Source organism: Ursus americanus, chromosome 34 (genome assembly GCF_024610735.1).
Source record: "Ursus americanus isolate L20-20 chromosome 34, mUrsAme1.1.p, whole genome shotgun sequence".
Lineage (NCBI taxonomy): Eukaryota > Metazoa > Chordata > Mammalia > Carnivora > Ursidae > Ursus > Ursus americanus.
This window is the reverse complement of record NC_142160.1, coordinates 9324236-9346574: the sequence shown is the minus strand read 5'-3', so window position 1 is coordinate 9346574 and position 22339 is coordinate 9324236. Positions and strand designations below refer to the sequence as shown.

At 47.5% G+C, this 22339-nt stretch overlaps 1 protein-coding gene across 3 annotated transcripts in view; it reads left to right on the top strand.

Moving 5' to 3' along the window:
• Positions 1-21135, top strand: part of DMRT2 (doublesex and mab-3 related transcription factor 2) — a 46934-nt gene extending 25799 nt beyond the window's left edge. Inside the window, exons 4-7 of one of the 3 annotated variants that reach the window (XM_045772490.2) lie at positions 11451-12137; positions 12928-13505; positions 15100-15202; positions 17317-21135. In XM_045772490.2, coding sequence (XP_045628446.2) covers positions 12972-13505; positions 15100-15202; positions 17317-18374 — 1695 coding nt within the window. In that variant the 5' untranslated portion in view covers positions 11451-12137; positions 12928-12971 and the 3' untranslated portion in view covers positions 18375-21135. Of the gene's footprint in view, positions 1-11450; positions 13506-15099; positions 15203-16840 lie in introns of all 3 variants that reach the window. The other 2 variants (XM_045772492.2, XM_087858950.1) reach the window with 2 other exon arrangements.
• The last annotated feature ends 1204 nt before the right edge of the window (positions 21136-22339 follow it).

Genomic DNA, 22339 nt, shown 5'->3' with positions numbered 1-22339 from the left:
TTGGGTGATAGGAATGTAAGTAGAGGGGAAAAAATGGATTCACAGAAATGCCTTTTAAAGCCCATTAGATCTGCTTTCACGGAGGCAATGAATGGTAGAGTATGATGGGTGGCTTTTCCCTCTATTCTGGTTTTTCTGTAAGCAGCTGCCCAAAATTTCACCATGACTCCACTGAAGCTTAGTAGGGCTGACTTGGATTGAGATTAATTACTTCTTGGCTGGATGAGACTCAAAACCAAGGTAGGACTGGGACCACGGTCCCCGAGGATGGCTATCATATAACACAGTAGCATAAAGCAAGCGGCATCATATGAAAAATCTCTTGCGTGTCACTCCTGGATAACTCTGGCACATATGATAAATTGCATTCCCGACTTCCTTTGTGAGAATACTGTAATTATCGAATAATTGAAAAGTAGTCTCTTTTGTCTGTTTTCATGTACAATTTTGCAAACAACGAGAACTAGAAATGAAATGGTTAGCACCTCTGAGGTAAGTCTCCTTCCCCAAACCATGCACCACAGATACTTTTCATCATTTTAATTAGCTTTATAGTTTTTAGTGACTAATTTTACAATAGAAGCAAAAGCAAATTGGACTTTTAGAAAGCTTGTAAATGCTATTTCTAATTTATATCAAGTATCGAAAATTTGGTTATTAATGCTTTACAAACATACAGAGAGATGCAAATGTAGGGTTAATGTCATTATGATATAAATTTCTCAAAATTTCTAGATAAAATTGTACACTTAAGAATTAATATGTTTCTAGAAAATATCATTTATACACAATGCGGATTTTTAAGTGAACACCCTAAAATTTCCTGATACTTATTTTCTGTGTAATGTACAGGATGATCAGAGTTTCTTTTATCTCCCTTTGCTTTTTTTTTTAACAGAAGAGTTATTAAAAAAAGAAAACCAACAGAAACCTTTCCTATGGCAGCCGTAACAAAATTACAGTTATTTATCTGAGCCTACCAAATACGTATACCCTTGTAGCAAAGAATGCTTACAATTATGGAATGTGAGAAAAATGGAAATCCTTCTGTCGTGTTGCAGGATCTGTAATCCAAAACAATTTTTTAAAAAAGATTTTATTTATTTATTTGACAGAGAGAGAGACAGCAGCAAGAGAGGGAACACAAGCAGGGGGAGTGGGAGAGGAAGAAGCAGGCTCCCAGCAGAGGAGCCTGATGTGGGGCTCGATCCCAGAATGCCGGGATCACGCCCTGAGCCGAAGGCAGACGCTTAACGACTGCGCCGCCCAGGCGCTCCTGTAATCCAAAACAATTTTTAAACCACTTTTTGCACTTACGAAGTTATTTGGTAAGCTCCAGAGGACTCAGGAGTCTTTCTCAGGGCAGGCTAAATGCATGGGTTCTTCTCCCCTTTCAATTTTTAATTATCAACATCCACAAATTTAGGTTTAAAAACGAGCGTATACGTTACCTCCCTCAAATAACTAAGAATCGGTGTTCTCAGGCTTGTCTTTAAAAAAAGTCATTGGTTGAGCTGAGTTTATGCGTGAAAAATTTCTCCCCAGAAGGATAATATTTTTGGAAAGGAGTGAAAACAGGGCTTTGAATGAGGCATGTGTGTAACGGAACATGGACCGGGAAAAGGTTGTAATTGACAGGTCCCTTCTGTGGTGCGAAAGCCATCATTCCAAGTAACTTCCAGCTATACTATACTCAATTAGGCAGTTACTCAGCTTGTGTCTCGACTTGAAAAATGTTTGAAATTCAGGAACCGTGATCCTATAGTCAGACAGGACAATGAAAACATGTTAAGCGAGGAAGTTCATGGATATAAAAAAAAATGTTTCATCTTCAGTCAGGAACAGACATGTTAGGAAAGCTTAAAAAATGTTTTCCAACACCAATAATCCACAGAGACAAATAAAAACAAAAGGAAAATATGACAACGAAACTCAGCATCTGGTTGACATTTACATAAAGCCGCGAGAGTACAAACAACTTTCAGAACGACAACTCTAGTGACATATTTTTTAAAGAGTGTAGAAAAGAAATATTTGGCTGAGCAAATCTTAACACCACATGTAAGGGAGCCATCAGTATTTATTACATTATAGATTTGCCAAATGACGTGGAGCATCTGGGAATACTATACAGAGTGCCATAACGGGAACTTGATTATGTGCTTTCATATATTGCACGGTGGACCGAGGCCAGATCTGGTTCTTTTGGAAAAGATAAGCGCGGTCTACTGACTTTGTAACTCTTTAGTAGATGAAAGTTAAGCGGACAGATGTCTGCCTGCAGTGTGCAAGTGGGAAGGAAAACACCGTAGAGAAGAAAACAACAAACCCCTGTTCTTTGAGATCCTGGGCGGTTATCTGTTTATGTAAAGGCAGGGCAGGCAAAGATGTCTTTGGGCTCAAGACGTGTTTTTATTAATGGGCAGAGTACAATTCCTGGAGTGGGGAGGAGCCCAACAGGTGCATAGTTCCAAAATCAAGGCGGAGGTAAGCTCTCTGTGAAATAACGACTTCCAGGCCCTTTCAGGGGTAACCATCCTAAACCTTTGAGGGAGTAATTAATTACTGTGTGTTTTAGAAGAACTGCTCCAAGTTGGTTAGAAAATCAGGCTGCGTGGGATTCAGTTTCTAGACTCTAGAATCTACAGCCATGATTCACGTCTGCCACTTGTGTCTCTGTCCCCAGTGCACTGGCATCAAGCCAGGTGCTCAGATAGTAGTATTTTGCTAGAATGAGTTGTTACAAGGTTGTGAATTCTAGAAAGTATCAGATCTGAGGCCCAAGAAATTCCACCCACTTGATACACCAATTCAGCCAATGGGGCTGCAGTTTTAAGAGAAAAAATGCAGTAGACTTTCTCAAGCATCTTATGAGCAGGGAGGGGCAGAAAGAATGGCCCATGACAGCTGCTAAATCTGGCTAATGGATATATAGATATTATGTATCCAAATGGAAATATGGATAGCATGGATATTATACAATTGGATTATACTAATGGACATTTTACTATTCGGCCTACTTTTGAATATTGTTTAAAATTTTCATTATTAAAAGTGTAAGTAAGAGAAAGGGAAAGAAAACAGCTCGTAGTATAGATCCAGCTGGAAACCAGCCTTAGATTGAGATAAGAGAGTGGAAGGTGAACCTGTTCTTTCCCACCAAACAGCACAACGTTTCTTTAGAAGAGAAATGGAAAGTGTTTGGGTCAACCTGTTTATTTAGCGAGGGTTTATGACCTTTCTGCATCCCTCCTGCTTTTCAAAATGCGAGTAACATTTCATCAGTGCTTCCGCAGGGATAAAGAAATCTATGTAAACATTCCATAGCTTGGTTCCCTGTCGGCCACAAGAGAGGTAAGGCACTGGGTTTTTTAATTTGGTGGATGAAGGAACATAATAGCAGCTTAATTTGAGAGAAGGGTGTTGCTTCAACAATCATTAATGAAACAGCACCCGTTACTTCCCTCTGTGGCCTATTTCACAGACAGCATCTTACCTGATCTTATCAACTTGCTACCCAGAGTATGATGTTCCTGATTTGAAAATGAGCAAAATAAGACAAGGGGGAATGCTCAAAATGCTTTATGATTTTCAAAGAACTCCAATTTTTTTTTGAACTTAGGAAACCACTGATATAGGCAAGGAAAAATACCTATTGTCCCCATTTTACAAACGAGCCACTGACGCTTAGACAGGTTAAGTGACTTGTCCAAAACCTCTCAGGGGTTCCAGAAATGATTTGAGGTCTTCTATGCTTCCAGAGCCCAGGCTGGTCTACACAGCTTCCTGTAACGTTTGCATTATGTGGATGTCTTGGGTCATTTCCACCACCAAACTTCAGTCTTCCTCACTGGCTACAAAGCAAAATTCTGAAAATCTGTTCCTCCTGAAAATGCTCTTTGCTCCTCAGGGCGGTGTCTGCAGGGAGAGATTTCCAAGGTCGAAGCAGGGGAGTATGGGAGGGGAGAAAGACTGAGAACCAAGATGTGGTATGGGCTGGGGCAGTCCTAAGAAGAGAGCTTGCCAAATTCGTGTTTGTGGAGATCAAGTTGGCTTCCCTGGAAGAAAAACCTGGGCGCGTGGGCAGCGTGCTGGAATGGACGGCTTCACTTTCAGACCTGACTTCTGTTGTCCTAACCTTGTGCTCTGTACAGGACAGCCCCTCGGAACTGGCTCCCGTGACGGGTAAAACGAAGAGCTGTGGACAAGTCAGTAATGCCGTGTTGGAAGGGTCCGCCTAGCACAGAGCCTGATCTGGACCCTCAATAAGTGTGATTCTTTCTTCTCCTCTCCTTCCTGAGAAAATCCTCCCAATAATCTATTCTTCCGAATAGACTCTTAACGGCTGAAAGGAGAGGAATCAGAGCCCCCAGGGAAGAAAATGACCCCCCTCCCGCCGTCGTCTTTTCTCTGCCAGTGACCCTCCAAACTTCCAAATCGATCACTGTTCGCTAGGACCGCAGACCCTCCTGGAAAAGCGGGCGGGCGGAGTGGGGGAGGGGGGTTGTTACGCCGCGGGTGCGCGGGTCCAGCTCGGTTCTGAGGCTCGGACCCGGCCACCGGGTCTCAGATTTGCATGCCCACTCCACAGCGCCCCCGCTCGGCCTCTTGCCGCAGGGAGGACGAACCTGCCACTGGTTTCCCCAAGCTGGGTCCCCGAGCAGCGACCCCGCCCCGGGGGTCTCTGGCATTTGGCAGTGCAGTCGCCTGGGGACCACTAGACACTCGGAGAGGATCAAAGCATTCTTGTGGAGACCGAAGCGCCCAGGGATGCACTTTTGTTAGCCTGGCCTCACCTCGACAATAAATTTTTCTGTGAAAGAAGGGGCAGGGGTGGAGGGCCAAGGGGGGCCTGGTGGCTCGGAGGAGGGGACGGGAGTAACACGCACCTGTGCTCCCGCCGCGTTAAATCAGTGTGAAACAAGTGACATCTACCCCTTTCTTGCCCCCTTCCAACCGCTCATCTCCCTCCTTTAGAACACCCGCCTGCTCTAGGGGGTCAGCGTTTTCAAAGAGAATATTTCCTCCCCGCTCTTCAAGTTTATGCAGCACTTTGTTATAAGGGGCGTGCCCTCAGGTGGGGCTTTCCTCTCTCCCTGTCCCCACACACAGGCCTTTTCCATTTTCTCACCGCACCTAGAAGTATAAAAAAATATATGGGACCTAACTTCAGAGGTGATTTGTTTCAACTTCAGGTCTTTCATTTTGCGGAATAACAGATGGAAGCCTAAAGGAGGGAGGGTGAGGAAAGTGGCCCAAGGTCAAGGGTGACTTTAGTTGGCAAAACCAAGGATAGAACAGGAAAATCCTTAGAGAGCCTTAGTACTCCCCCCACCCCCCCACTTATTTCACAGACGGAAAGAATCCCAGAACTATCTTAGGCCAAGTCAAGTACTTTGTAGAGGTGTCGGTGTTCTCACCAACTGGCTTCGAGGCTCGGGACTCACACTTCAGTCACTGGGATATATGGACAGTCACTTGCTATCCACAGGAAAGCAGAGACAGAGCCAAGGGCAGTTTGATCCTCTTCCTATCCACCCCTTCCCCACCCCCAGTCGATAGCAGATACTGCGGTACATCTGATCTGTGGAGGTTACGTTGTCAGGGTCTTCTACTGGTTGGGGCCGAGCTTGAGCATAGGAATGTTTCTGGTAGAAATTGGGAGGAATCCCTCCTGCCAGTAGAGACACTTCTCAGAGAGACTTCCTGGGGCTAACAGCAATGGAAATAGTTTGGGTTTCCCCAAAATCCAAACTCAGACCCCAGACTGAGGATATCACACAGAACAGGGCTAGGAAGGCCTGTTTAAATGGCCTGGTAAGTTTTTGCTTAAAATCCTACTTTAGAACCTTAGTGAGTTGTGAGAACCCTCTTTGTCACCAGAACGAATCCTCATTGGATCTGGGCTCTAGGGAACTAACTCTTATGAAATGGCTCCACATTCCCTTTTTTCACTAGTTGACAGATTTTTTTTTTTTTTTTTTGGTTTTGCTTTCACATTTTTGACCAGCATTTTGACTAGACAGGATCAATCTTAGAAGTATGGTGAAGCAGAAATACCACCAAGATGTCAGAACCAGCACTGAAGTTTGTTTCTACTTCTTTCCCTCCTCCTCTTCCTCTTGTCCTCCTTGGACTTTTTTCATGCCCTTGATCTTATTACCATGAGCCATGAGTCCATCAACAGAAGTTAAAGTTTGTTATAGCCTTTAAAGTTTGAGAGAGAATCTGGAAACCACTGAATCTTACTCCTTCGCTTTTTAGTCAAGGAATCTGAGGCCCAGCAAGGTGAAAAAAATTGCCCAATGCCTGCTACACATGGATGAAATTAAATTTTCACCATAGTGCCTGACCCCTCCCTGCTTTGCCTCCTCCTCTCTCTCTTGTTTCTACTTGGTATAGTTAGGCTGTCGGGAAAATATTCAGAGTAATTTCAGCGTGGATAAAGTCTGCCCCCTCCAAATGTTAAACCCCAATATGGGATGGGAATGGGGGGGTGTAAGTTCTCAGAGTTAAGGGTTTACTGTTTCAGTTAGTCATGAGGCTCCCTCGGGGTAGCTGGGGGTCCAGAGCAGGAGCCCCTTGTGTGCGCACAGGGCTTCCCGATGTGGCAACAAGCCACACGTCCTCTCATGGCGACCTTCCATAGCATGGCACTGCCCCTGGGGTAGAACCTAGGCTCCACTACCATTCTTGAGTCTTCTATCTCCCCTGATGACCATTTGGTATGGGTACTGAGAAGGGAAGGAGTTCTGTGGTTGCCTCATCTAGCTGCTCCAGGACCTGCAGTGAATTGAGCCCCGTTTCCCAGCGTGGAGGATGAATACTGCCTGGGGGTTGGGAGATCCTTCAGATATGTAAGGGAGGAACGGTTGCTTCACATTTCAGGCATCAAACTCCGTATCCCGCAGCAAAGGGCAATTATTTATTTATTTATTTATTTATTTATTTATTTATTTATTTATTTATTTTTAATTGTATGAAGGCATCTTTGATCGGAAAGTTACAATGGCCCCTTGGGTCCCCTGTGGCCACTGTGTAGCTGTGTGTCTCCCTAGCAAATCTCATGAGTTTCTCTCAGCCTCAGTTTTCCTTTGCATTTGTAAAACGGGGGGCCTGAACTAATCATGTCCCTCTCCGTTTTAAATGCCTGTGATTTAAACCCTGCTTCATACGGAGGAGGGAGGAGAACCCGGATCGCATTGTCCTTTTGTTCAGCTTTTTTTGGACACGCAGAGCAAGGAAAGCGAGAACAGTTATCTCCCGAAAGCTGCCGCCCGCCCGCCCCCTTGCTTGTGACAGGTCGTATATTTGATTACGCAAAGCAAATTGGGAAATCATATCTCTGCAATCCCATCTGGGATTATTTATTTCGCCGCGTCCACAGCCGGTCAAAGTTGTGAGAGGAAACAATGTTAAAAGTAGCTTCCCGCCAGAGGAGGTGGATTCGAGTTCATCTCCAGAGAAACCAGAGCCATAACCGGCCAGAGCAAAGCACTTTTGCGAGACCCAGGAGTTTCCAAGTGTCATTCACCACCCCAGGCGCTCGCGGCAGGTTGATCTAGCTGGCGACTCAGGATGGTGATGCAGGGCAGGGGTCCTCCCGGACCCAGCCTAGTCTCCAGGCCTGGGAAGCTGGGAAGTCGAGCGGGGTGGGGAGGAGATCAAGCTTGGAATTTCCCCAGGCCTCGGGCTTTCTGCAGGCTGGTTCGTCGAGTTAAAATGACAACCACAAACTAATACAAGTGACAACTTCCAGGTACTCCAGGTTCAGTATGGCCGGGTCACCGAGCCAGGGATCTACAGTGTCCTGGCCTTTAAGGTTAGCCCCACTTCGCAGTTGGGGAGAGCGAGGCGCCGAGGGAGGTGAAGGATCTTCTTCGCTACCGCCCAGCCGAGGAGCGGCAGAGCCCGCATTTGAAGCCCCGTCTGCCAGCTCCGAAACCCGGGCGCTCGGCCTCCAAGCCGGGATCGCCCCCGCCGAGCCGCGGCCCGGAAACCGGCGTAGGGGGCCAGGGGGTTGGAGGAGCCGGGCTAGAGGTGGCCGGCCCGGCCGCGGAAGCCAAGCGCCCTCGAGTCGCACCCAAGCCCGCGTGGCCACGCGGGCGGGGCGCCGGGGATGCACGCGTGAGCGGGAGCTGATCCGAAACACGCTTCTCTTTTTTTCTTTCTTTATTCTTTTTCTTTTTGGAGGGGTGGGGGTGGTATTTGAAGAAAAAAAAGAAAGACACCCTTATCAAGAAAAAGAAAAAAAAAAAAACCCTTTCCCCCTTCCGCTTTGTTGTTCAAGTTCCCCCGCTGGACTTGGGAAAGGGGGTCTTTCGCACCGGGTAGGTCCCAGCCGTGCGGGAACGGGAACGGAAGCAGAGAGAGAGAGAGAGAGGTGCTGAGCAGCTAAGAGAGAAGGAGATTCCTCGGGCCTCCCCCACCCAGCCAGACCCGCAGAGTCAATGGCGGCACCGCTGCTTTGTCATTTACAAGAGGGACTCGGACTAGCAGTTGGTAATTTGGTGTCGGTTTACCAGGCAAAGGACTTCTGTTTCCTCACCTAACAGGTCCTCCACTCAAGGCCTGACCCCTTTTTAGAGACAAACCCGGAGAAAGGAGCTGGATGCCCTGCGCCCTCGCCTTTCAGTCGAGCTCTCGAGGCTTGCGGGGGCCGGGCCCGGGATCAACCAACGAACGTTCATTGAGCTCTTCCTACCAGGTAAAGACTACGCCGAGGAAGGCCACTCTTCCCATCTTGCAGATGAGACAACTGAGGCTCAGAAATAGAATTGACCAAGATCACGTGGTCAGTGGAACAACCAGTCTAGAGTCCAGGCTCTCTGACTCCTTTTGCTTCTGCATGTTTAATTTACGAGCCACTTTGTGCAATCTTAGGTTCCTTTTTCATTTTCCCAGAAAAATGGAGATAATTTCTTGTTTAATATCGGAGTTCCTCAGACTTCCTGAAGCTCACCCCAAGATAAAAATGTCCCTTTTCCCACTCCCTTCCCACATACCTCACTTCTAAGCGGTTGTTGGAATTGCGATACTTCGGGGCATTCGGGGCCAGGGAATGGAGTGTAATTCAACTGGATCACAGTTACAGCTGCAGGCCTCCCAGTGGCAGATTGGGTGCGGGGAAGGTGGTACGACAGGTGGGGGTAGGGTGGAGGGGACCCGCGGAGTTGGGCAGGGAAGTACAGAGGAAGCAGTGGAGGCTGTCTTGTAGGTTTCTGCTAAGGGTGGGGGAGCGCTGAGAAGGGAACGGCCCTGGGCCCACCCACCTGAAACCTGAGGGCCCAATCCCCTCAGCAAGTTCGAGAGAGCCGCCTACCCCACGTTGGGGCTGGAGAGGCCGGTCCAGCTGACCCACATTTTCAGGACCTTGCTCTCACGGTTTGCTCGCGTCTCAGGAGCCGGCGTCACTGTCCTCGGGTCCTACTACCGCCCACACCCCCAGCCCCCATCTCCCGTCCTAGTTTCGCCCGCCCGCATGGTTTACTGTACACAAATCCTTCTTGTTTCCTCCTTATGTAGCAGTTTTACAACTCCAACTAGTTCAAGGGCTGTCTGTCTGGTTTATTTTCTGTTTAGGAAATTGCCACTCAGCGCCCCTTTGCCCTCCCGTTCCTCCCCGGTCCCCCTTCCCCTCAATCTATTACCCCACATTAGCAAACTTACTTTCTTGATTTTGTTTCTTAATATTCAAAATAACTAGTGAAGGGCTAATGATTTCATATTCTCCCCTCTCCTCCGGTAAAAGCAATAAATGAAATAAAAGCCTGGGGGTTCCAACCGCGCCCACACGGCGAAGTTTCGTCGTTCACTTTCACGTCGCAGGGGAGAAGCACGGAAATGCGTGTTTGCAAAAGCAGAAATGTAGCTAGCAGGAATAGACGCAGATTAGTTGATACAAACGTGCTGTGTCCTGTTACAGGAGGGTTGCTCATAACGCCAGGTACAAAAATCAGAGGGGGAGCGGGGAATAAAATAAAAAACCGCGGACCCATCGTGAGTCTTTGTGGTTGGAAGCGAAGGGCTCCTCCAAGTTTCTGAGACTTCAGAGAAGAGGCCGACCAGTCCATTGCTCTCCCGGAGACCACTACGTGGCCCAGGGCTCCTCTTTGAACCTCAGTTTCATCATTGGAAAAAATGGGGAAAATAACACATTTCTGCTGTGGTTGAGAATTCAAACGCTCTAACGTAGGTGAGCAAATGCACTTCGACAAGTCTAAGAAACTAAGCAAAAGATAACAAAACTCACTGGTGTTATTAGTGGGGCCAAGCGAGAGGCACGAAAGGTCTGCGTGAGGCTTTGTCCCCTGTCTGAGCGTGCACAGCTCCCAACTTACCCTCTGAGACGCCCAGAGCAACTGAGCAGCCTACTGCAATAATCAGGACTGTTTCTCTGCTTCCTTCGCTGGACGTCGCAAGACGCTCCGGGGAGAAACACCCGCACGAAGGGAAATCCCAGTGTCTGGTTACCAGGAAAGAATTTTGCAGCTCCGCCAAAGGCTCGAGAATACCTGCGCGTCCCGCCGGCCGATCGCGTTACTTTCACAGTAATCCCTAAAGTACCCCCTTTCCACCGCTCAGAACGTGGTTAACTGCTTTCCACGCGCTCCGAGAAAAGAGATGTTAGAATCAGTTCAGCAATTTCCTTCCTTTAACGCTTCTTTATCGCAGGCCTACTATGTGCTCAGTGCAGTGGAACTCCATTCCCCAATCTCTCCCAAACCGATCCTGAGAGGCATTGCTTATTTAAAGGTGTTACTAGAAGTGCGTCTAAGTGATTTTAAATTCATTTCAAGAAATAAAATGTAACGTTGAGATAGGGGACTAATTCAACATGTTGGAAATTTAACTGTTATTAAACATTTGCGTAGGGATTTTTGAGGCAGACGGTAGAAAGTCTTTTTTTTTCTTTATAAATACATCCATGCACACTAAAAAAAGTCATCCTTAAAAAAAAGCTTCGTTTTAAAACATGCTTAGAGTGAATATATTGCCCTCAAATCTTTTAATGGCATGTATTTCCGTCCCCCCCCATCAACTGTAACAGTAGTTGACATCGGAGAAAAGTGTAAGTGACGTAGGTGACTTGGCGACCTGCCTGCCTCACGGGTTTGATGAAAGTTAATGAGGAACTACCTTGCACTTCAAGGATGAGCGGCGCTAGCCACACAAATATCTACAGATCATTTGTCCGTCAGCCCGGCGCTGTGGGGGTGCAAGGTAACAACTGATTTAGTCTTGCAGGAAAAAGTAGGGTGCCGCTGCGCACGGGATCAGAGAGGCCTCACTTCCGCGCCCAACTTTGGGTTAATTATTGAGTCGCGGAAATACTGGAGATGCTGATAATGTAGAGACCAACACCAGCCTTTCTGACCGCTGCCTTGACTGTTGCCTTCTCTTGTGAACAGTACTATTCGTAAGAGTGTGTTTCTGCTTGTTTTTTACAGTCCGCGAGATAAACTGCGTCTTCATCCAAGGAGACGCCGTCACACTTTGGGTTTAACGTTGGGACACAGGACCCGGCTGCACCGAACGCGGCGCGGGAGGATTTTCCGGGGGAGCGTGGAAGGGCGGGGCACGACGGCCGCGAGGAGGCGGAGAGCGCCGGGCCGGCGCGCCTCGGCCAATCAGCGTGCACACCGCCTGACAACCGTCCAATTAGAGGGCGCGGAGCTCGGGGCCCGGAGCCGATAATACTAGGAAAGGGCGCAGAGGCTGACTATTGCAGCAAGGGGCGCTGCGCCGCACGCAGCTGCGTGCGCTCGCCAGCCCGCCCCGAGAGCCCGAGATCTGTGCCAGGCCTGAGCGGCCCAACCTTCCCGCCCAGATTGGGTCAGAGGAAGCCGAAAGCAGCCTCAGCGAGGTGAAGCGCTCGGGGCTGCCAAGGACCGATTAGAACTTTGCAGAGTCCGGGATGTGCGGGGCGAGGCCGCTGAGGACTTGATTCATCTTCTCCACCCTTCTCCCCTATTCCCCATCCACTGGGCTCCAGGCCTCCAGCTGTCAGCCCCCGATTTCGTGGCAGGGTGTGGCGACCCCGGTTTCTGTTTGCAAGCACAGCCAGCAGCCCAAGAGCCAGGTCCCAAGGCTGGATATCTTTTGCCTCGGCTGCTAGCCCGGGCCTCAGAGTCTTGGTGAGTGCTGTGATGTTGCTCGGGGTGTCAGGGAGGGCAAAATCACCTTTTCTTATCTTTTCTGTTTCACTTGCATGTCTTGCCTTTAAGTGCAAACCATGCCTGATGTCTATAGGACCGTGCAGCTCAGCCCTGCGCGGCTCAAGCACTATTGATGCTGGGAGGGCATCTGCAGCTCCTTGCCCAGGGTCCTTATGGGGCTCTGACAGAAGAACAATTTCGGTTCTGAGTTGATTGTTTCCTGGGGGTGAGGGGCATGAAAGGACCTTTCCAAGCTCAATAAAGGGTCCTTGTGGTGGTGTAAGAGGATGAAAGGCGCTTGAGTGGCGTAGGATGGTACTTCGCTGGGTCTGAGGGGCCCCTGTGATCTAAAGGAAAATGACTCTCCCGTCGACGTTTTCGTATTCCGCTTGGCCATACTAGTTGGGTGTGGGGAAGCCTGACAAGTGGCCTAGGCCAGCCTAGTTGGGCACAATACTTCTGTGTGTGTGATCAGTGCATTACCTAGGGACTTGTCCCGAACGCGGGTGTAAAGCCAGAGAGGTCTGTGGTTAAAGGTCAGGTGCTCAGAGAGCACTTAGAATCAATAGCTAAAAACCTTCTTGGGTTGGGGATTTCTGGGGGACCTAAAGATACAAGAAAGGCGTTGTGGTGTGGATGTGAGGGACGTGTAGAGAACAGGGCTTTTCAAGGGGCCAGGGGCGGTAGACCAGGAGCTTGGGGCCCAAGGCCGGGGGTCGGTGCCTGACGGCGGTCGGTACGTCCTGGGGGTCATTTCTTGTCTCCGCAGAGTGCAGGAGACTGAGTGTAGGCCGGAGCCAAGCGCAGGGCGCCATGGCCGACCGGCCGGCGGCGGGGCCGGCGGCCGGAGACTGGGAGATCGACGTGGAGAGCCTGGAGCTGGAGGACGACGGCCGCGGGCCGCCGCCGCCGCCTACGCCGCCCGGGCCCAGCCCGCCGTCGGCCGACGGGGATGGCGAGGACGACGAGGACGAGGACGAGGACGACGACGCGGAGGATGAGGGTGACGGCCTGGACGCGGGCGCGTCCCCGGGGGTGCCGGGCCGGCCGGAGCAGCAGCGGGGACCACCGCCGGGGCCAGCCCCCGCGCCGCAGGCCTCGCCGGCGCCGGCCGGGCCCCCGGAGCGCGGCGCAAACGCGAACGCGGGCGGCGGCGCGGAGCCGCGCAAGCTCAGCCGCACGCCCAAGTGCGCGCGCTGCCGCAACCACGGCGTGGTGTCCTGCCTCAAGGGCCACAAGCGCTTCTGCCGCTGGCGCGACTGCCAGTGCGCCAACTGCCTGCTGGTGGTGGAGCGCCAGCGCGTCATGGCCGCCCAGGTGGCGCTCCGGAGGCAGCAGGCCACCGAGGTGCGTACCCGCCGGGTCCGGGGTCGCCCCTCGCCGTGGGATACGGGCCGCAGTGGGGGTCGGGCGCGGGGAGGGCCGCGGCGCCTGGCGCTTCCTGGGAAGGGGGGGAGGGCGCGTCTCCGCTCACGGCGGCCTGCGGAGTCGGGGTGGGGTGGAGAGGAGGCCGCGGGCATCGCTGGGGGAACTTGGCCGGAAAGATTTTGTATTGAAAGCAGGTAGAGAGGCCTTGAAAATGTCTCGGAACTTAGTTGAAAGGGATTTTTTTTTTTAACTTTTATGTTAAAGTTTATTTTGGTGGTGCTGGGGGGAGGGCGAGGACAGTGGTTGCTGCCGTGCACCGCTTCTGTCGTCCGTCGCTGCGTTACTAGTGCTGATCTCGGAAGAACCACGCAGCGGGTTGTGCGCGCAGCGCTTCCGCTGTCACGGGCCACTTAAGAGAGGCAGAACGTGCTGCCCATTGTACAGATGAGACCAAATGGCATGGGACTTTAGGTACCCGAAGCCAGAAGCTTCTGACCTATGAGCCGGTGGAAGGATCCCTGCTGCCTCGCACCTTGGCGCTCCAGCTTTGGGGAGAGCCAGGGTTTTCCTTAAGGGTGAGGCTTTTCTTGAACTTCGCATTTCACATTCCCTTGTGTTCCTGCGCATGCAGAGTTCGGAGCGAGAGAGGCTGCGCGGGGCCCCCTCTCCTAGGTTTAGGGCGTGGGAAGATTTTTGCTTTTACTTTTTGGCGAGGAGGGACTGGGGAGTGGATCCCCGTACACACAGAAGGCAGTGACCCTGCTGGAAAGCTTCCCAAGGCCCCGGAGAGTGTGTGCCGGGTGCCCCAGGTGGCCTTGGCCCTGGGCTGGGCCTACTCCCGCTTGCGGTGCGTTTCACCGCGGTCCCCTGCATCCCTCGCGGGTCCCGCGGCCTGCTGGGCTGGACGCGGGTGTAAAAGGCCTCCGAATACCACCGACCTGGCGGTGAGGGAGGGAGCGAAGTCGGATTTCCCCTTGTCATCCATCCCAGGAGGCCTCTGAGGGTTTTGTCTGCCTTCGTGTATCCCAGTCTCCTGGTGTTTTTGGCCAGGCTTGGGAGAGTTTATGAGACCAGTACCCTCATACCTCTTCTTCAACCCCCTGCACCCCATCGCACCTGCCCTACTGAGAGGAGAAACCAGTTCCACGTCACTGCTCAATGGCAGGCCACGGGCACCTTTGGCCCTACCTCTAAGTGCCTGGGACGCATCTGTCCCCCACAGCTCTCCTTCAGGGCCTGGCTCCTGTGGTCTCCACTGTGGATTTTGCCTTCCTGTAGGATGTCCCCTAACTTACGGCTGCGGGGTGAATCTGGGGTGACTCTAGCAAAGTGACCCTAGAGAAAATCTGCCCTACTCCCCATCAACTGAAGTTGGTGGCTTCAGAGAGAGCTTCCAGCTTGTTGCCCTGGAATTAAGGGGTGCGGGTGTAAATTTGTTTAGAATCATTTCTACGTGGGATGGGAAAATAAATACATTTAGCCGGGGAGGGTTGCTGACGCCCCTTCCTACTTACTCCCTCCTGTCCCACGATTTCTTTTAGAGCATTGTTGATTATGTTTCTTGTGTTTACAGGACAAGAAGGGGCTTCCTGGGAAACAGAATAATTTCGAGCGCAAAGCCGTGTATCAGAGGCAAGTCAGAGCACCCAGTTTGCTGGCCAAAAGCATTTTAGAAGGTAAAGCAATGCAGAATTATCCTTCAGCCTTTTAAACCAAGTTCTGAGGCATTCCCATTATTCACACATATGGCATTTTTATTAACCTGTGAAGAAGCAATCTGAAGGGAGGGTGCTTTTTATTAGGACGTTTTGCTCTAGGGAGGAAATCAGGATTTGGGAAAATGGATCTCACATACCTCTTGAGGTTTTCGTCACCGATAATTCTGCTGTCTGCTTGGTAGTTACGGGGTTAACATGGAGTGCATTTGAAATTTACCCCAGCGTGAGGGGTGTGCAAAGATCCACTGCCACCTGATCATGGAGTGAGGAGGGAAATAAACTAAAAAAAATTCTTTGGTTGTAGTTGGAGCCAGAAAAAGTCAAGTGAGGAGGTGAACAGCTACCCACACCGATAAAGACCTCTAGTCTGGCTGATCCAACCTCTAATACCACTCTTTTTCATGGTACTGTATTGTTGTCTGGATTAGCTATATAACTGTGGTTATTCCACACCTCAGTTTACCATTTCTGACAGTCAAGCTTGTAGAATCTGGAAGAGGTTTTGAATCAAAGGAGAGAAGTGGAGGTTGAAGTTGAATTTGAACAGTGTGAATTCTGTCTCTACCATGTTTTCACTTTCTCTAAAGCCTGGGGATACATTAATTTTTCCAAAAATATTGCTGATTTTTAAAAGCAGCTCTGGGGATGGAGTTTATTTATTGGTCTGATAAATAATATGTTGATCACCTTCCACCATGTAAATAATGGAAAGTTTATATTTGTTCTAATTACTGTCCCTTCATATGATTCAGGTTGGAAAGCAGGCTTTTTTTTTTTTTTTTTAAAGTAGATACATGAATTCTGTTTTTTTCTTATGTGGCTTCTGAATTGAGTTGGTTCTACACAGGTTTTAAAGTTTGTTCATGTCTTACCCTGTGCTGTATACTTGTGACCTTAGAATGGTTTCTTACGCATTAAAAATGAATTTGGTTGCAAACTGCGTAAACAGATTTATAGCCATAGGGACCACACGGATGAATTGAAATGGTGCCAAAGCAGCTTGAGGAGTGGGAGGGCTAAATGGAATAGTAAATTCACGTAAATAACTTCCTGGCAAAACCTACCATAGAAATGGAAACATTAATTTTCAAATTTTATTTTATTTGCAAATGAGGACGATGGGTTTGTCACTATGTAAACACAAACATCACAATGGATCCTTCAAACAAATTTGGGAGCAGCCAGTGCTTGGGGTTTAGTGAAATACTCAAAGTATTTTATGCTGCCAGGAATTCTATTTATGTTATGCTAATCTTCGTGTTGTTGTTGTTTTAAACTTTGTCCTTCGTCATAAAATGTGCACTGACTTTTTATTCTAATGATTGCTTGTTTAACCATTTTAGTATCTGGCCAACATGATCAGAACTTGGGAAGAATGTTTCAGATCAGTAATTTTCAGTATAGCTGCCGATCTCCTCTCTGCCTTTACTTTTGTTTGCTTGCTTCTGTCTCCAGCCTGGGGGAGGGGCCTGGTTAAATCACTGCAGAGTCTGTTTGACTAGTTAACAGCTCTTTCCAATTTTCTGTGTTTCTCTGTTTCCTTAAGTCTCTTTTTTTCTCCCCACTAATCTGCTGTAACTTTCTCTTTTTCCCTAGTTCTCCTTGGACTGTTCTACACCTGTAACAATGTGTATTTAATGAACCGTCTTTAGAAAATAGCAGTGCCATCAGCTTTAGGAATAGAGATCTTTTTTTAATAATGGAAAAAGATGACACGGCTAGTAAGAAAGCGTTGACCGAAGCAAGATGAGCAGAGTTGGCTCTTAATATGTAGGAGCCTGGGAAGTGTATTACAGTGTCAGCCAGTGAAGTGTGCCTGTAAAGGTAAACAAACACACCGGTAATGACAAAACAACAATAACAAAAAGTTACAATATGGCTCTCCTGCTCCCCAAAGAGACCTGTTTTAAATTGAGCCTATACTTTTGCTTTCTGTATAAAAGATGAATGTTTTGGAACTGGAAGTTGTTCTTGTTCTGTCGACTTGCAGTGTTTCTGTTGCCTTCTCAGTTTCCAGATTTGTCTTCCCTGGATGTTAATCTCTTTTCCTGTGCAACGCTTGCTTATTTTAGGCTACCGCCCCATTCCAGCCGAGACTTATGTGGGAGGGAGCTTACCCCTACCTCCCCCGGTAAGTGACCGGATGCGGAAAAGGCGGGCCTTTGCTGATAAAGAGTTGGAGAACATTATGCTGGAGAGAGAATATAAAGAGAGGGAGATGCTGGAAGCGTCCCAAGCTGCTGCCTTGTTCCTGCCCAACCGCATGGTGCACGGACCTGAATATAACTCCTACAAAAGCGCCTATAGCCCCACCCCAGTGGAACCGCCAAACAAAGACTTCTGCAACTTTCTGCCCACCTGCCTTGATCTAACCATGCAGTATTCAGGGTCTGGGAATATGGAACTCATTTCTTCCAATGTCAGTGTGGCCACGACTTACAGACAGTATCCCTTGTCCTCGAGATTTTTAGTTTGGCCCAAGTGTGGCCCCATCAGCGACACCCTTCTCTATCAGCAATGCCTGCTGAACACCACCACCTCGGTTCAAGCCCTGAAACCTGGGGCCAGCTGGGACTTGAAGGGGGTGCGAGTCCAGGATGGACTTGTGGCAGAACACGACATGATGCCCCCCAAACAAGAAGGCTCACTGCTGCTGCCTCACGCTCCGGAGGTCCAGGCCTCGAGAAGTGACCTTCAGGGTCACCAGACCGTCCCCGAGAGGTCTGCATTCTCCCCACCCAGACGGAATTTCTCTCCCATTGTTGACACGGACTCCCTGGCAGCTCAAGGGCACATCTTAACCAAGATCAGTAAAGAAAGCACCAGGCACCCTCTGCCACTTAAGCATAATCCATTCCACTCATTATTCCAGCAAACTCTTAATGACAAACCTGGTCCTGAGTTGAAAACACCATTTGTCAAAGAGGCCTTTGAAGAGGTCCCTAAGAAACACAGAGAGTGTTTAGTCAAGGAGAACCAGAAGTACACATTTACAATAGACAGATACGCCAAAGACCTTTTCGTAGCCAAACAAGTTGGAACAAAACTCTCTGTGAATGAACCGCTGTCATTTTCTGTTGAGTCTATTCTTAAGAGGCCTTCATCTGCCATCACTCACGTCTCTCAGTGAAAAGCTGCTTACCCGGAAAGCTGGAATTTCTGCCATCTCAGAGGGTCCTTACCAGTTGCTAATTTTTTTTTTTTAAAGAAAAAAAGCTAAGATGTTTGTATAAAGAAATTTCTAATGTAAATGGTGATGATTTAAAAAATTATATCTATTCATATGCATGTACTTTTCCTCACATAAGTATATTTAAGGATGGAAATTGCTTACACGCAAAGTGTAAAGCTCCGTACTTTACACAGCATTTCAAAGAGCAATAAAGTTGACACTGTCTTCTAAAAGACCCAGTATTTGCAGAAGCACCTAGTTGTCTCTGTCTAGATGAAAAACCAGTGTCCATGAAATATGTTCTGTATTTTCCTGTGACTGTGTAGTTTCAGGTGCTCTCAGTGGGTCACTGGGGCCACGGGAGATACCCTATAGTGCCTTAGTTTTGCATTTTAGAGGGTGTATAAATTTAGCTATTTAAGACTGAGGCAAAAATAGCTTTACGGAGAACATAGAACAGATTTGCATGTCTCTAGAATCATAATTTTACATGACTGGACAAAGTGGAATTAATTTGCAGGAAAATCAAGTTTAAGATCTTATTTATATGATGACCTGAGTTCACGGGATGGATGTTGTTTAGCTCTCTGAGTCCTGATTTCCTTTCCTGATGGGATGTGTAGTTGGGGCCTCAGGCTTCCTTCCTAGATTGAACTTTCTATGATTTCTAGGTGGCTGGGGGTCACCAAGCAGGTTCGCTTGTCTGGTGTGGTCAGTTCAAACCACGAGAGTGTGTGGTTGAACCCCTCGGCTCTGTTATCTCACTGTTTGCTCAGGACTGGCGACAGCAGGCCCCAAGAGGCAGGCACAGTCACAACCCATTGGTGTCCGGGGATCAATCTGATGCTCCCACATTGTCACCAGTGCCAAAAGCTTTCAGTGTAGCTTAAAGAAAACTTCACTATTCAAATTGCTTCAGCTGACAGTTGTTGAAACCTGCAGATACTTATCACAGCGTGATGGTGGCTTCTGGAGTCTTAACACCCCCCTCCATTTTTGAGTTCATTATTACCCTCTAGCTTTGCTCACTAAAATAACTGTCGTCCTATATGATTGATAAAATGAGAGTAAGACATTTATGAGAGTATTACATTTATCTCTGAAGACCTCATCTGTGGACCCCAAATGAAGTTCTAAGATGTCACAGTCATTTCAACCTGGAAAATCAAGAGCCAAACATCCCACCTTTAGTTTTGCAATGGAGTGAGTTGTTACTTCCAATTCTCCTCTCGCTTGGGAACAAGAACACTCGTTGGGCATGTGGAATGTGCCAAGAGGTTTGGCAGTTTAAAGAGTTTCTTTCTTGCTCTGGAAAACATTTAAAATTACTTAAAAATGATTTTGCTACTGATGAGCTCACGTAAACCTCCAGGGGTTCTCTGAATTGTTGCTTAAAATTAGAATCGATTTCAAAAACAACAAGCCAAGCCTTAGATTGATTTCCAGTTTGTTCTTGTAAAATAATATTTGGTTTGATTGAGTCAAATTTACTTATTCTTACTATTGCAAAAGCCAGAGCAAATGGAAGTTTGCCAGAGGGAAAGAAAATGAAAGAGGGCAGAGCTCCCAATGACGGAGATTATCATCACTAAGTGGAAATATGTTTTCCAGCTACAAATGCCCTGGTGTCTGGGACAGAATCTAACTTCAGTCACCCCTCCTGCTCCTCCAGTCATCTTTGTTTTATCCATATAGTTGTTAATTTTTATCTTCCTATCGGGAATTTATTTTTTGTGTCCGGTGTGAAGTGTAAACTTAGCATTCCGCCTAACTACCACAGAGGTAATGGGGAAACACATCAGAATAAACCCATTGAAAAAAAATCCCAATGGGGAAGAAAAATCCCAAGGAGAAGGCCTTCTTTTTTTTTTTTTAATAATAATTTTTTATTATGTTAGTCACCAAGGGAGAAGGCCTTCTTAATTCAAACAGGGATTTCCTCTCTTTCTTACTGTATTTTAATAATTTGAATATTTACATTGGTCATTTTTTTTCCTCCTTTGTGTTTAGTGAACATTTTGGGACAACTTTTTTCTGTCCTCTGTCATTTTAGCCTCATTAAGTGAATCCAGTTGGCTGTGGGTATCAGTGGTGTTTCTCTCATTACCAGTGACCAGAATTTTTTTTTAAAGATTTATTTATTTTTTTTAGAGAGAGTAAGAGAGCCAGCATGTGAGCGGGGGAGGGGCAGAGGGAGAGAAGCACACTCCGCACTGAGCACAGAGCCCTATGCAGGCCGACGGGGGACTCAAGGAGGGGCTCAACTCAGGGCTCCACACAGGGCTCCATCTGGGGAACTTAAGATCATGACCTGAGCCAAAACCAAGAGTTGGATGCTTAACCGACCGAGCCACCCAGGTGGTCCGTCAGTGATCGGAATTTTATTGTTCTTGAGCATTTATAAGGGTCAGTACATAAAGTAATATAATTATCGTATCGTGCGTTAGTTCTGCTGTAATGATGAGTTTTTGGGATTTCAAACCTACCATCAGCCACTCAGTGAGAGATCTGTGCTCGGCTTTTTGCGTCTTTTCATCATTTGAGTTCGATCAATGCTACTGTTTGACTGTGTAGAATCTTTAAAGAACACTGTCATCGACATATCAAATGAAACTTGTGGTTCACTGTAAGCATTTTCTATGTTCAAGGCAATAAATGGATTTGGCTTTCGTTATTTTTAAGAATGTAAAGAAGAATAAAACATGGACCTTTTCCTTGATTTAACTCACAATAAAACAACGCGGCTTTAATGACATATTTTCCTTCCATTTCAACCGGTCAACATGATTTTTTGCTCAGTTTGCAGCTATGGGTAGTTTACAACAGTGCTTCCCAAACGTGGGGATCTTGATAAATGCAGATTCTGATTCTCTGTAGGTCTGGGGAAGGGCCTGAGATGCTGTTCTTCTACCAACCCCCAGGAGATACTGGTGTTGCTGGTCTCCATACTGCACTTTGAACAGCAAATGTTTACATTTCTGTTATTTCAACACACATTTAATACACTCTTCTGTGGCTTTTGAGTTCGAATGCAGTGGAGTTATCACAAATAATTTAATATATGTGAGTAATTGAAAAAACATTTCCCTCCAAACCCGCAGACTGTACAACATTAAGAGGGAATCATATTGTAAAAGGGGCTTTGGTGATGATGACATGTCAATGGAGGTTGATCAGTTGTAACTCATGTGCCACTCTGGTGGGAGATTTGTTAATGGGGGGCACTATGCGTGTGTTGGGATTGGGGGGGAATATGGGAAATCACTATACCTTTCTCTTAATTTTGCCGCGAAGCTAAAACTATTCTAAAAAAAATAAAGGCAATTGAAAGAAAATCCTTTTTTAACACTTTGGTGGCAGAAAGAAGTAGGACAAGACCTAGGCATAGTCATAAAGGAGACAAATTGCTTCCCTCTCTCCTTTTTTAAAACTAGAAGACCTTTTAGTTTGGTTAAAAACTGTTATTTTTTAACTGTGGTAAAATATGCATCACATAAAATTTACCATTGTAACCATTTTTAAGGGGACAGTTCATTGATATTAAATATATTCACACTGTTGTGCAACCATCACTACCATCCATCTCCAGGACTCTGTCTTGCAAAACTGAGACTCTGTACCCGTTACACAATAACTCCCTCCTCCCCCTGCTCCTGGAAACCATCATTCTACTTTCTGTCTCTATGAATTTGACTACACTAGCTACCTCATATTAAGTGGAACTATTCTGTATTTTTCCCTTTGTGATGGGCTTATTTCACTTCATGGTTCACTTATATTATGGCATACGTCAGAATTTCCTTCCTTTTTAAGGTTGAATAATACTCCATTGTGTGTGTACACCATACTCTGTTTATCCGTTCATCTGTCAGTGGCCACTTGGGTTGCTTCCATCTTTTGACTTTTGTGAATAATGCTGCCGT